General features: G+C 39.5%; 3 protein-coding genes across 4 annotated transcripts; 2 read left to right on the forward strand and 1 right to left on the reverse strand.

The window, feature by feature from the left end:
• The first annotated feature begins 314 nt into the window (after positions 1-314).
• Positions 315-8,793, forward strand: unc45a (unc-45 myosin chaperone A). Of its 2 annotated transcripts, none has more exons than XM_087798083.1 (19): positions 315-441; positions 1,533-1,725; positions 2,078-2,253; positions 2,325-2,414; positions 2,482-2,649; positions 3,086-3,254; positions 3,613-3,783; positions 3,875-4,046; positions 4,462-4,762; positions 4,837-4,931; positions 5,766-5,907; positions 5,987-6,127; positions 6,201-6,328; positions 6,397-6,463; positions 6,527-6,640; positions 6,698-6,813; positions 7,571-7,688; positions 7,771-7,926; positions 8,120-8,793. In XM_087798083.1, the coding sequence occupies exons 1-19, from the start codon at positions 439-441 to the stop codon at positions 8,402-8,404; spliced, it is 2,805 nt and encodes a 934-aa protein (XP_087654209.1). In that variant the 5' UTR covers positions 315-438; the 3' UTR covers positions 8,405-8,793. The 2 variants fall into 2 exon arrangements, with proteins under 2 accessions (XP_087654209.1, XP_087654208.1); XM_087798082.1 differs by lacking the exon at positions 315-441 and adding an exon at positions 1,310-1,447.
• A 41-nt stretch (positions 8,794-8,834) lies between these two features.
• Positions 8,835-10,832, forward strand: rccd1 (RCC1 domain containing 1). The gene is made up of 8 exons (XM_087798084.1): positions 8,835-9,105; positions 9,341-9,538; positions 9,602-9,767; positions 9,832-9,953; positions 10,019-10,114; positions 10,288-10,440; positions 10,561-10,590; positions 10,661-10,832. The coding sequence occupies exons 1-8, from the start codon at positions 8,907-8,909 to the stop codon at positions 10,822-10,824; spliced, it is 1,128 nt and encodes a 375-aa protein (XP_087654210.1). The 5' UTR covers positions 8,835-8,906; the 3' UTR covers positions 10,825-10,832.
• An 18-nt stretch (positions 10,833-10,850) lies between these two features.
• Positions 10,851-12,402, reverse strand: cib1 (calcium and integrin binding 1 (calmyrin)). The gene is made up of 7 exons (XM_087798085.1): positions 12,248-12,402; positions 11,919-11,953; positions 11,752-11,851; positions 11,529-11,682; positions 11,344-11,462; positions 11,101-11,189; positions 10,851-11,023 (listed from the first exon to the last, which is right to left on the reverse strand). Exons 1-7 carry the CDS (start codon positions 12,296-12,298, stop codon positions 11,002-11,004), a joined length of 570 nt encoding a protein of 189 aa, XP_087654211.1. The 5' UTR covers positions 12,299-12,402; the 3' UTR covers positions 10,851-11,001.
• Positions 12,403-12,497: the final 95 nt, after the last annotated feature.

Consider the following 12,497-nt stretch of genomic DNA (forward strand, 5'->3'; position numbering starts at 1 on the left):
GAGCTCTGTTGGCTTTGGTGAACTCACTTTGTGTAGTTACAGGTTAAACAGAAAATTTGTTGTTTTTTTGTTAAATTTAAAATATTAACTTTTTAACTGCTGAAGGATAAAAGAAAACAAGTCTGTGATGAAGGCAGTCCAGCTTATGAAGTGGTAAGAAAATCCAGAGCAGGACTTGACAACAGGAACAAAAAGGAAAACAAACAATTGCGATTACGCAACATATTCCTCACATCATAAAATCTTGCAAACAAACAGGATGGGGGGAAAAACGTTGACACAGCTGCATTTGATTTGGATTCCTGACAGCACTTGCTTCCAAAACTCTCAAGGATCCAGGAGGAGTCACCATGAGGTCTCAGTCTGCCCAGCCCTCGGGACAGGGACACCAAACTGTCTATGCTCGGTATCGATGAGAAGTGAAGCCACAAAGCCACCATGGTAAGATGAGAACACAAGCAGGTGTGTATTAGCTCACAGCCCAGGGGCAACACAACAATAAAACTTATCTGCTGAGCCTCTCAAGGGGGGAGTCATTGAATAAATACCAGCACAGCAAACCTGCTTAGAAGGTTTCTAGGATGCATTTCTTTCTTAGATTTCCACTTTGTTAAAAGAACATGAGATGGAAAATAAACACAACAAACCAATGAGACATATGAGTTAACTAGTGTTGTTGTTTTGTGGAAGGGTGTGCAGTAGCTGATCAGTTTACGATCAATTTAGTCTTCAATATTTACATTTAGTTGTGTGTTGAATATATATTTTTAACACCAACTGGTAAACCCAGGTTCTTTATGGGTTGAATGTGTCATGCTTGGTATGTAAATAACCTTTCAGATGACAAAAAAACATTTAGAGAGGAGTTTGTTGAAGACTAAAAGGACAACAAAAGATAAATATAAAAATAAAAATAAAAAAGATGGCATGGATACCAATCATTTTAAAACAAAATACATTTATAATTCAAGTGAAGATACATTTTTAATTATATATGGTCTAGTTCTATACGCATTTTAAAGATTTGCAATATAAAATATGTTTCCATAAGATCGCTACAAGAATAATGGACAAAACGTGTAGATTTTTAGACATGTGCCATTTCACAAACTTACAACACCCACGGTTATATGAGCAGTCCTGGTTTGCTTTGTTTCTTCATTTAGTAGAAAAAGGTAAACATTAACCAAAATATGACCAAAACAAAAAAGAGGAGGATGATGGAAGGAGACCCCTTCTCCTTTTATGGTCATGGAACGTGATGACGGGGGCGGGGTTATGACATCTACGTCATCACTGCGCTCCAGACTCCAGGAAGTGCTTTGAGATGAAACATGTTGTGCTAAAGTTAGCAGAATAAAAAGAAGAAATATAGATGATATACAATATATATAATATAAATCAAGAAATCGTCTAGAATTTATAAGCGACCATGACTGAAGAAAAGGTACTACAGCGGTTTTTAGTCTTCTCTTTGTATAGGAAAGATGTTTTGATGTTACTTATTGTTGTTTTTTTCTCATCTTTTTCAGTGTGCTGCGAAACTAAAGGAAGAGGGAAACGACCTCTTCAAGTCAGGGGATATTGAGGGGGCTGTGTGTTGCTACACCGAAGCGATAAAGCTGACGGACAACCAGGCTGACACGGCTGTCCTGCACCGCAACAGAGCTGCCTGTTACCTGAAGCTTACTCAGTACAACAAGGCGGAGGAAGATGCTTCTAAAGGTGAGACACCTATACAAACATATTCTATTTAAACTTAAAAAGAAAATGATAAAAGCAAGTCGTGTACATATTTTTTAAACGTTAAAGGTTGTCAAGTAAATAAAGAATGTAAAATACTAAATATTTGTACCTCTCTAAAGTTGTAAATTCTGTCCAACTGCAAAGTGTTGCGTTTTAATTCTGTGTGTACTGTATGTACTGTATCCTTGAGTGTTTTGAAATTTGCCTTATAAAAATATTACAACAGATGTTGGCTAATAACTCAAAACTTTGTCGGGCAGGTTACTGATATTAACCGTGACCTTTTTCATGTTATTAACTATCTACTAAAATGTAACATTTCTTCACCCAGCTCTTGATGTCAACCCGGGTGACGTGAAAGCCCGGTTCCGCAGAGCTCAAGCTTTTGTGAAGCTTAACCGACCGGACCAGGCCTTCCTTGATGCACAAAAATGTGCCCAGCTGGAACCTAAAAATAAAGCTTTCCAGGATCTACTGAGACAGCTCGGAGCAGAAATTCACAAGAAGGTATCAGGAATTATTTTTAATTTGTCTTATTTCAAGCATTTTATTTTTCGTTTTTCCTCCAAACCTTATAGTCGGCGCAGCAAAATTCAACGGATGCACGTGTGAAACAAATGTTCTCCCTTCTTGTTGATGCATCCGCATCAGAATCGGACAAAGAGAAGGTAGAGAACACAAAACAATCACTCTGTGTTACACCTAAAAAGATCTTAACGGTGTGACTGTTTTTAGGCTGCTCAAAATCTGGTGGTGCTCTCTCGGGAAGACGCTGGAGCAGAGCAGATCTTTAGAAATGATGGAGTCAAGCTGATTGAAAAGCTTCTTGGATCTAAGCAAGAGGAAATTCTTCTTTCAGCAATAAGGACACTAGTCGGTTTATGTACAGGCCATCAGCCCAGAGTAAGTGTCTTCTTGCTTATAAAGAAATGATTTACTCGTACGTATTGTAAATATGTCATGTAATCCACGGGTCCCCAACCTTTTGGTTTTATATTGGTAGTTCTATTCCCTGACAGACTTTCTGATAAAACAGTAAAAATAAACCATTTAGAGTTTGTGTTTCATTCAATTTCACTAGTTTCAGGTTTGTTTTTTTAGTAGACTTGACTGAAACAAGAGTCACACACTAATCTTACCATCTTTTTCCTAAACAAGACACCTTTTTGAATCAATAGAACAGAAATCATACAAATTATTTTCTTAAATGCTTTGTGAGATATGTGCTGTACATTTAACAACTCATTGTACACTTAATGTTCATTTGATATACATACATTACATGTGTTTAATCTGTCCTTAATTACTTAGTTAAACCTGTTTTCCGCCTCATTTCCAGACGATGTCAATTGTAAACGAGCTCGGAATGGAACGCCTTTGTGCTGTGATGGGATCAGGGACCTCAACGGTGTCTCTAGCTGTCTGTCACTTGCTGCAGGTGATGTTTGAATCCCTGACTGAGGGCATGAGACGAGAAATCAGAGCGAAAGAAGGAGCCCTTGTTCCCGGTAAGTGTGATTTTGTTACATGCCGTCAAACAACTTAAAAAGAAAAATCTAATTAATATGTTGCTGTTGTTTTAAATTCCTCCCTTTTGAGTGTTTTTTTCTATGCAGTGGTCAGTACTTCTGTGATGTAGATTTATTTATAAATAAAGGCTGTTTAATATGTTGAATAAAAGCTGATTCTGGTTCGTAGTAGAATGGTTTTAGTGAATCACATCTTTGTTTCATAATGGATTATTTTATATTTAATACCTCAACTGATCCGTTTTAGCCTCATATTCATCGATGTATCATTAGGCACTTAAATGTTTGCAATACTGCACATGTACCATTTTATTTGAGCATCTATCACTTTTCCCAGAGCCTTCTAAAGAGCTTCGATCAATGTTGCGCCACCTGGTGGAGATGATGCCAGATCCAAGCGTGTCAGGGCCTGGCAGAGACAATGCGATCAACCTCCTGGTTAAACAAGTGCCCCGCAAGTCCTTGAAAATCCCTGACAACTCCCTCACGTTGTGGGTGATTGATCAAGGTACTGACCACTCTTTACAGAATTTTAGTATATCCTTGTTCTCTTGAATCACATTTTAACCTCATGGTGTCCCTGTAATATCCGTCCAAAGGTCTTAAAAAGATCCTGGTGGTGGCAGGAACAGTTCCTGAGCTCTCGGAAGGGCCGCCTCTTACTGAGAACTCCCACATGAGCTGCGCTGTTTTGCTTGGCAAGCTCTACGATGACCTTAAGAGCGACAAAGAGAGGGAGAATTTCAATAAGCTGTGTGAAGAATATACTCAGTAAGTTGTCCCTGAGGAATTTCTGAACTGTATCAAACCTCTAAAGTACTGGCCTCGCAGATGTGTTACACATGTGTAACAAGCAATAACAGGTTTCCTCATGTGTTTGTGTGTGTGTGGGTAGAATTATTGTTGGTCATTGAATGACCCTCAAACCTTAATTGGCTTCATGGGAAATCATCTCTTCTGTGCAAACGTTCATTTCGAAACTTCCAACATTGAAACGGACAGTAAAATGTTTGCAGTAAAATAATATTGTAACTTTTTAGATTATGTAATATTTTGCACCTTTATCTGAACCTAAAAGCAGATGGATATTAAAAGAAACATATAAAGTTGTATTTGTTTTACTTTAATACTGACCTACACCTTCTTGAAAACTATACTTATATTTTTCCTCGTATACACTTCACAGGCAGCATTTTAGTCGCCAAGGCTTCGAAGGCAAGCTGCATGCCATCCAGGCGGTGTCGGTACTTCTCCAGGGTCCAAGTGAGGTTGGCAACAGAGCCCTGGAGATGGCAGGCATGATGGATACAGTGATTTCTCTGTGTGCGTCCGAGAATGTGATTCACCAGCAGATAGCGGTGGAGGCGCTTATCCATGCTGCGGGAAAAGCGAAGAGAGCCACTTTCATCACAGCCAACGGTGTCTCGCTTCTAAAGGACCTCTACAAGAAGAGTGAAAATGACCGGATCCGTGTCAGAGCCCTGGTGGTGAGTACTGGTAAACATTATGCTACTATTAGCATTCGGATGAACAAGTGCTAATACGTTATTGGTTTCTTCAGGGATTGTGCAAGCTTGGATCTGCTGGTGGGACAGATTTTAGCTTGAAGCAGTTTGCAGAAGGATCCACAATAAAGCTCGCCAAGCAATGCAGGAAGTAGGTCCATTGGAAAAATGAACAATTATCCAAATTACAATACCACTATTAAGTATAGTGACGTGTGTTTTTATGGTCATTTATCTGGTTTTATTTAATATTGCATCTCTCTTCATAATGACACTTTTAAGTTTCACTTTAAATATTTTATTACAGAATATAATTATTTCCTCTGTGTCACTTGAGGGCAATGGCCAGGTGTGTGTATTGGCATGAATGTGGCGTATCATAAAACAGAGGCAACCACATGATATATTGTGATACTGTAGTAACAAGGATATATTTGTAGTATTGTCGAGTACTTGACTCGGGTGTCACAGAATTTACAGACCACATGAGTTGTAACTGATAGACTTTGTTTTGAAACCAAAATATACCCAAACATTAGTGTTCAAAGCTGCTGGACTCAACCGTATCCTCTCGTCCTCAATAATCCATCAGCCATCAGTGGTCAGAAGTTTAAATGCAACAAAAAAATATTTTTTTTACTGTTTGCATGTAACTGTAGATACATTTTTTTATTGTATAATAATTTTATTGAATTACAACATTGGGGAAAAAGGATATTGTGGTATTAAAGTGTATCATTTTTTTCTCACACTTCTAAATGGCTATTGATTGTATTGTACAAAAAGTAGTTTTAACTCTCTGTAATGAATTCCAGTTTGTGAGATTTTACTTCAACATAGTGTGGCTAATCGATAGATAGATAACACTTTATTGATCTATGAAGTTATAAAAAAAAATGGAGTATCATGTGGGTTCAAAGCAAAAATGTAATGTTTTTATAATAAGTCTGAGAGTTAGAGTCTGATCGACTTGACTATCTTTCAGATGGCTGTGTAACGAGACTTTGCCTGCTACAACTCGCCGCTGGTCAATTGAAGGCCTTGCCTACCTCACTTTTGATGCTGATGTCAAAGAGGACCTGGTGGAAGACAAGATGGCTGTTCGGGCCATGTTTGAACTAGCAAAGGTTTTTATTTCCCTGCTGTACTTTCAGTTGAATTTGAGTGAACTTTCTGAAAGTCTAATGTTATCGTGTTTTATTTCAGTCTGAGGATAAGACGGTGCTGTTCGCAGTGGGCTCCACGTTGGTGAACTGCAGTAACAGCTATGAAGTGGAAAAACCGGACCCACAGATGGTCGAGCTGGCCAAGTATGCGAAGCAGCATGTGCCGGAAGAGCATCCGAAGGTGTTTCCTTATCGGTCGATCTCACCCAAGAGCGTTTTTTTTTAAACAAACTGTCCTGACTTGCATTCTTCAGGATTCGTCTTCCTACGTGGTGAAAAGGTTGACGAAGTTGTTGGAGGCCGGGGTGGTGTCCGCGTTGGTGTGCATGGTGAAACAGGAGAGTCCGGCTCTCACGGAGGCTTGTAGAGAGTGTATTGCCAGGTAGGATGCAGTCCAAAGATGTGCATGTGTTTCTTTGTATCTCTATTTTAATAAACATTTAATTCCAGAGTTTTCTTGGCCTTGGTGGAGCGACAGGAAGACAGAGGCACCGTTGTAGCTCAGGGTGGAGGAAAGGTAGAAAACCAGTTTCCTCTCTTAAACCCCGTACAATATTTATTCAACACATTTCTCTCCCAGGCATTAATTCCACTTGCATCAGAAAATACAGCGTTGGGGAAAGTGAAAGCGGCTCAAGCTCTGTCCAAAATAACCATTACATCAAACCCAGAGATCGCCTTCCCCGGAGAAAGGGTACATAACTAGATTTGGTGGAAATGATGTAAGGTTTGACCTACTTTCTTTTTGTAGGTTTATGAAGTGGTGCGGCCTCTCGTGAGTCTGCTGAATCTTGAATGCACCCTCCTGCAGAACTTTGAAGCTCTCATGGCTCTGACCAACCTGGCCGGAATCAGCGAACGACTCAGGTTTGCTTCAGAGGGCTGGAAAATAATATTTGAAATGAATTGTATAATCAGTCGCCCAGCCTTGAGTTGTTGTTTTTTTCCAATATTTTGTTTAAACCCTTTTTAAATGCTACACATCCACTCACCATTTTATGGGAGAGAATGAAAACTAAAAAATATTAATTAGAAAATACAAAACAAAAAACTGGTTTCAAATGTCAAATCCAGTCATTTAGTCATTTAATTTTTGTTTTGCTGGGTCGAAAAAGGTTCCTTTAGTCGGAGTCTAAAAGTCACCTGCTTAATTTTTCTTTTTTTTCCTTACAATTGTCATCAATCGCTACAAGTAGTTTCTGGTCATGGCTTTTTTAAAGGCAACCAATAGTATTGTTGGCAGATGACTATCACGACTCATCGTATATATTAACTATCATGAGTTAATAAGTTGTATATCCCAGGTACAACGTTGGATATGTGGTATTTAAATTCAAATTGTTCTACTCGCATTCTCCCAGAAAACTGTTATTTTTGTACAATGCAGAAAAATGTGAGAATCATGAGCACCTTTCTCTCTCACATTTCATCTGCTTTTTATTCAAAAATGTGTAATATTCTTCCAAACAAAGTCCCTCGGGATCATAGAGGTTGTTATTCTCTGTTGTGTTTTGTAACGTTCCCCTTCTTCTGCTGTTAATGTGTGTCATCCATACGTACTTTGATTAATGTTTGTGTTCCATAACATAATTATTAATCTATCGCCCGTTGTGTTTCATCACAGACAAAAGATCATCAAGGAAAAAGCCGTACCTAAAATCGAGGGCTACATGTTCGAGGAGCATGACCTGGTCCGAGCATCAGCAACAGAGTGCATGTGCAATTTAATCCTGAGCGATGAGGTTTTACTCTCATTATTATTTGACTTGTTTATTTCATGTTTCTAGTTCAGTGAGTGAAGTGTGTCTATTGACGTGACCGCAGGTCCAGAAGTTGTACCTCATGACAGGAAACGACCGACTGAAGCTGCTGGTGCTTTACAGCGGAGAAGAGGATGAAAGACTTCGAAGAGCTGCCGCGGGATCGTTGGCTATGTTGACTGCTGAACAACCAGAACTCTGTACTCGTATTCCTGAAACGGTAATGTTTTTCTTCAATTCAGTGACTGATAAAATCATGTTCTCCTCTCTAAAGTGCCTAGAAGTGAAAAAAGGATTGTATATTTAATCAACTTGTTACAGATTTTTTTTCTAGTCATCTCTAATTGATATACATTTGCATATATATTATTATATATAGATATTATATTATCCTTTTTCTTCATTTCTTTCAGACTAAACACTGGCTGGAGATCTTGCAGACCCTGCTGCTTTGTGAGATAACTGACCTGCGCCACCGTGGAGTGGTGATCGTCTACAACATAATGCAGGCTGACAAGAGTTTGGCCGAGAAGCTTATAGAGAGTGAGGCGTTGGAGATTTTGTCCGTCCTTGCAAAGGGAGTCGGAACAACCGAGGCCATTACGAAGGTAGCTCAGAGGTGTCTGGACACAGCAGTGGAGTACGGCATCATCCGCAACCGGGAGGAGAAGGATCAAGCGGAAGGAACTGAACCTTGAAAAAGAAAGAAAAACTATTTCCTTTTTTGAAAAGAAAAATGTAAATCCTATGCAGACATTTAGAGAAATCCTGAGCTACATTATGGTCCAATCACAAGAGGCTCACCAACTATATGATGGATGTTTACATTATTGCAGTGAATGCATTTATCTTTTTAGATTTCACATCACGTCTTAAGACCAAACACCCAATATCACATTCCCTTTATACATCGTTGACGTTTTTTCTGACCAAAAACATTTCATTGATGTGTGTTTTCTTCACATTTATATTATTGCATTGAAAACACTGTATTTTAAAAAAAAAGGAGACACAAACTACATTTATTTTTTGTTGGTTTTACTTTGTTTTTTGAAAACGCTACAAATAAAACTTTTGTTGTTTTAGAAATACATTTTCATTTAGATTTAGTTAAGAGACTGGTTCGCGCATGCGCAGTGACTTTGTTTAGCAGCTTATTTGGAGCATGCGCACTCGTTGACGACAAGTTGGAGGCTCCAAATGCGGTGGTTCGGTTTCGGTTTTAACGCGTTTGGTCAGATCACGGATCGAGCAGATGAATCTACGAAATGCGACGACGTGAGTGGCGTGAACGTGGCTAATCCCACGGAGATCACGTGTAACGTGACCGGAAGTGGCTGCACGGAAATCAGTGACATCACAGCAAGTTGGAGCCGAAGAGCTTCGCTGCACTTGGCTGGTAAATAAAACAGAAACCATTCAACAATAGAATTCTATGAGATGCTTAAGTGTTTCCTCGTAGGAAATAATCGATATTTATTCCTCTAAATCCATCTGTCCTCAAGCATCATGGGTAAAAAGAATGATTCAAGTACATACTTTCAAAGACCCTATAATTCTACCTTGTTATGAACCTTGCTCAGCAAAAAATAAACTATTTTCTACATGAATTCATCGCTCTCTCTCCCCCTCAGGTGACAGCCGTGTATGCCTGGCAGGCTTCGGCCCCCGTGTCGTGCTCCGGGCAGATACAAGAGAATGCAGGGATGCTCTTATCACAGAACGTCACCTGATCCTGGCTTTCAGCGACCGGGTTGAAGCCTGGGAACAAGACGATCAACAAAAGACGCCGGCGTGGAGCGTGAAACTCAAAACCCAGCAGGAGTCCTCTGGTAAACTCTGTAGCTACCCTTGTTGTAAGATCTTTTTTTAATGACCCATTTTTTTTATTCTAGACCCGTCTACCCGTCTGCCTTTAGTCCAAGAGGGTTTCATAGCCACGGCCCCGCCTCTTTACCGCACTTTGGCACCACAGTTGAAGGCAAAGAATCTCGCTCTTGGTGCGAAGCATGCCATCCTCCTCAGTGCAACTGGAGCTGTGTACACCTGGGGACTTGGAAGGTACACGCACCACTGCGACAAAATTGAAACACAATATTCCCAACATTTTGCTCTCCAAAAACAGCCATGGTCAGCTGGGCCACGGTAGCCTGACATCCGAGAAGGAGCCCAGACCCGTGGAGGCTCTATTGGGGATGTCGATGAGTTGTGTGGCCACAGGAGGCTGGCACAGTGTGTGTTTAAGCGGTGAGTCTGCTGATGGCTGCGTCTATTTTTAGATCTTAATAAAATAGAATGATGAAAACAAACAGATGGTGGCGACCTCTATGTATGGGGCTGGAATGAAAGCGGGCAACTTGGACTTCCTTCCCAAGCTCTGAGGAAGAATCGGCAGCGAATTACACAAGGTCAGCATTATAATGGCACAATTTGATGATGACTGTTTGATGAGACGGTTGGATTTTGTTTTTCGAGAGTTTTTCAAGAGTTTTCCCTTTTTTAATCGAACAGAACTTCTCCTTTTCCGTTTCCCCATCTCTTCATCTAAGGCTTTTGTCGCATTGATTTTTTTTTCTTTTAGACACAGATGCATCTCAAAGTGGTCCAGCCATCGATGAGGACAACGAAGAAGTATTTATCTCCATCCAAGCGTTTCCCGCTCTACTGGATCTCAATCCTGTCTGTGATATAAAAGCAGCCAGCTGTGGCTCACGACACACAGCTGCTGTAACAAGTAAGAATATTCTCCCTTTTTAAAAAAAAAACAAACACAACAGCTGGAGATGAAACGTCATAAACATATTCCAACATGTACACACACCTGTAAACTCAATATTTATATTTTTTCTTTAAGCCAAAGGCGACCTCTACACTTGGGGTTGGGGTGAGTTTGCACACCGTGTATTTTAGTAGAGAAAAATCCATGTTTGTTAATTTGTTTTTCATACTTTCAGGGGAATACAGTCAGCTCGGATACGAGACCCCATGTTCGGATGAGCCACGGAGAGTGGAGTTTTTCACTGAAGGGCGGATGTGTGTTGTGAATGTAGTGTGTGGGTCCTGGAACACTTTTGTTGCCGTCACTGAGATGGAACCAGATGCGACTTCTAAAATGTAAAATGTGTCAAATAACCAGCACTGATGTTTAATTTTTTATAAATTCTTTATAGAAATAAAAAGCATACATTTGCATTCAGTCTGTAAATGTGTCAAGAATATATAATTCAGTGATTAAAACAAATAATTGAGGTGAAGTTAGAATGAAGAGTAGTTTGAATGAGTTCACAGCAAATCTTCACAGCACAATCTTAAAGGAGCTGTCAAAGAATAACAATCTTCCGGTTAGTAAAAATGTAATCGTTCAAAATATACAATTTTGCAAATTAAGTATTACCTGACAAAATCTGGCGACCGTGAAATGACGTGCTGAAACTCTGAGAGGTTAACAGTTCCATCCTTGTCAATGTCCGACTCCTCCAGAATCTAAACATTAAAATTATAATTAAAAACAAATTAAATGGATTTACTGCAACTCTGAAATCATCACTAAAGGAAACACATTTAAATGGTCCCATCATCTATTCAATACTGTTTTTATTTGTATAAAAAGGGGTTTCTATATCATCCACAGACTCACATTGTTGATGAGCTGTCTCATCTCTTCTGTTGTCAGTCTTGTGTCATCCGTCTCACCAGTCAAGCAGTTCACCAGCTTCTCCAGATCCCCATTATCAAGAGTTCCGTCATCGTCAAAGTCTGAAATTTAGAACCAAACTACATGAAAGGTGTGCAAGAAAAACTATTCGATGATCAGATGCTGACCAAAAATGCGGAACGCATAATGCGATTTGATTTCCAGAGTGGCAGAGTCGCTGAAGGCGCTCAAGAGATCCAGGAAGTCCTCAAAAGTGAGACTTCCATCGTTATGATCGGAGGTCGAGAAAACATGGCAGATTCTCTTCCTGAAAGGGTTGGACTGTTACGAGAAAGAGAGAGTTCAAGGGTCAGTCACATTTACTGGCACATCTTAACAACGGGGTTTAACCTTCAGCTCCGGCAGCTCGAGGATCTTTTCCATTGGGATTCTGGGGTTTAGAACCCCCCTCTCATCTTTACTGAGAAGATCAGAAAATCTCTTGTGAGCTCTGAAAAATAAAAAAAAATTGACAGAATTACAAATTGAACAGGAACGTTTCAAAAGTCTCTACTTACAGAAGAATTTCTTGTTTGGTTAAAAATGTCAGCTCCTGAAATAATAATAAATCAACATTTCATTAATAAAGAAAAGCGTGTGGAGTAGCAAGAAGTACACAGAGACGGTTCATTTGAAGGTAGTTTAAAAAAAAAAAATTTCCGAGAAAAAAAAATGAATATATAGTTGTGTATATTTGTGTAGCTTTATGACTTTTTAAACATAAAGAAGTTCATCCTAAATAACGATGTGAAGCGTTTTTCGACATATTCAAGTTGCGACAACATACTGGGCGTAAAACTTTGTTATCCTAACGACGGAAATATTGCGGAAACGGTCGTGAACTAACCTGGTATTCCGACAGTAAATCCTTTCCGAGTTGACTTGCTGTCGCTCCCATCGTGTGCGTTCAAATGTTGAATAGTTTTCACTTAATAGTCACTTAAAAAAACCCAACTACCAACTTGGCTTCATAGTTCGCTTCCTGGTATTAGTTGACGCATGCGCTGTTGTCTTTTATACGTCATAGTTACCATAGTGATGCAAGTAATACAATACGTTTTTTGATCATATTGTTGTCGTTTAGGGTAAATTAAAGG

This window comes from Callionymus lyra, chromosome 8 (assembly GCF_982586985.1).
Source record: "Callionymus lyra chromosome 8, fCalLyr1.hap1.1, whole genome shotgun sequence".
Classification (NCBI taxonomy): domain Eukaryota; kingdom Metazoa; phylum Chordata; class Actinopteri; order Syngnathiformes; family Callionymidae; genus Callionymus; species Callionymus lyra.

Bases quoted from the DNA above. Each gene is read 5' to 3' on its own strand.
- cib1 (XM_087798085.1), bottom strand. From the start codon at position 12,298: ATGGGAGCGACAGCAAGTCAACTCGGAAAGGATTTACTGTCGGAATAC. The intron at 11,954-12,247 runs GTTAGTTCACGA...TTATTATTTCAG, and splicing joins ATTTACTGTCGGAATACCAG to GAGCTGACATTTTTAACCAA. The intron at 11,190-11,343 runs GTGAGTCTGTGG...TTTAATGTTTAG, and splicing joins TGAGACAGCTCATCAACAAT to ATTCTGGAGGAGTCGGACAT.
- unc45a (XM_087798082.1), top strand. The intron at 3,784-3,874 runs GTACTGACCACT...ATCCGTCCAAAG, and splicing joins GTTGTGGGTGATTGATCAAG to GTCTTAAAAAGATCCTGGTG. The intron at 6,814-7,570 runs GTTTGCTTCAGA...GTTTCATCACAG, and splicing joins GGAATCAGCGAACGACTCAG to ACAAAAGATCATCAAGGAAA.
- rccd1 (XM_087798084.1), top strand. From the start codon at position 8,907: ATGCGGTGGTTCGGTTTCGGTTTTAACGCGTTTGGTCAGATCACGGAT. The intron at 9,106-9,340 runs GTAAATAAAACA...TCTCCCCCTCAG, and splicing joins AGCTTCGCTGCACTTGGCTG to GTGACAGCCGTGTATGCCTG. The intron at 10,591-10,660 runs GTGAGTTTGCAC...TCATACTTTCAG, and splicing joins CCTCTACACTTGGGGTTGGG to GGGAATACAGTCAGCTCGGA.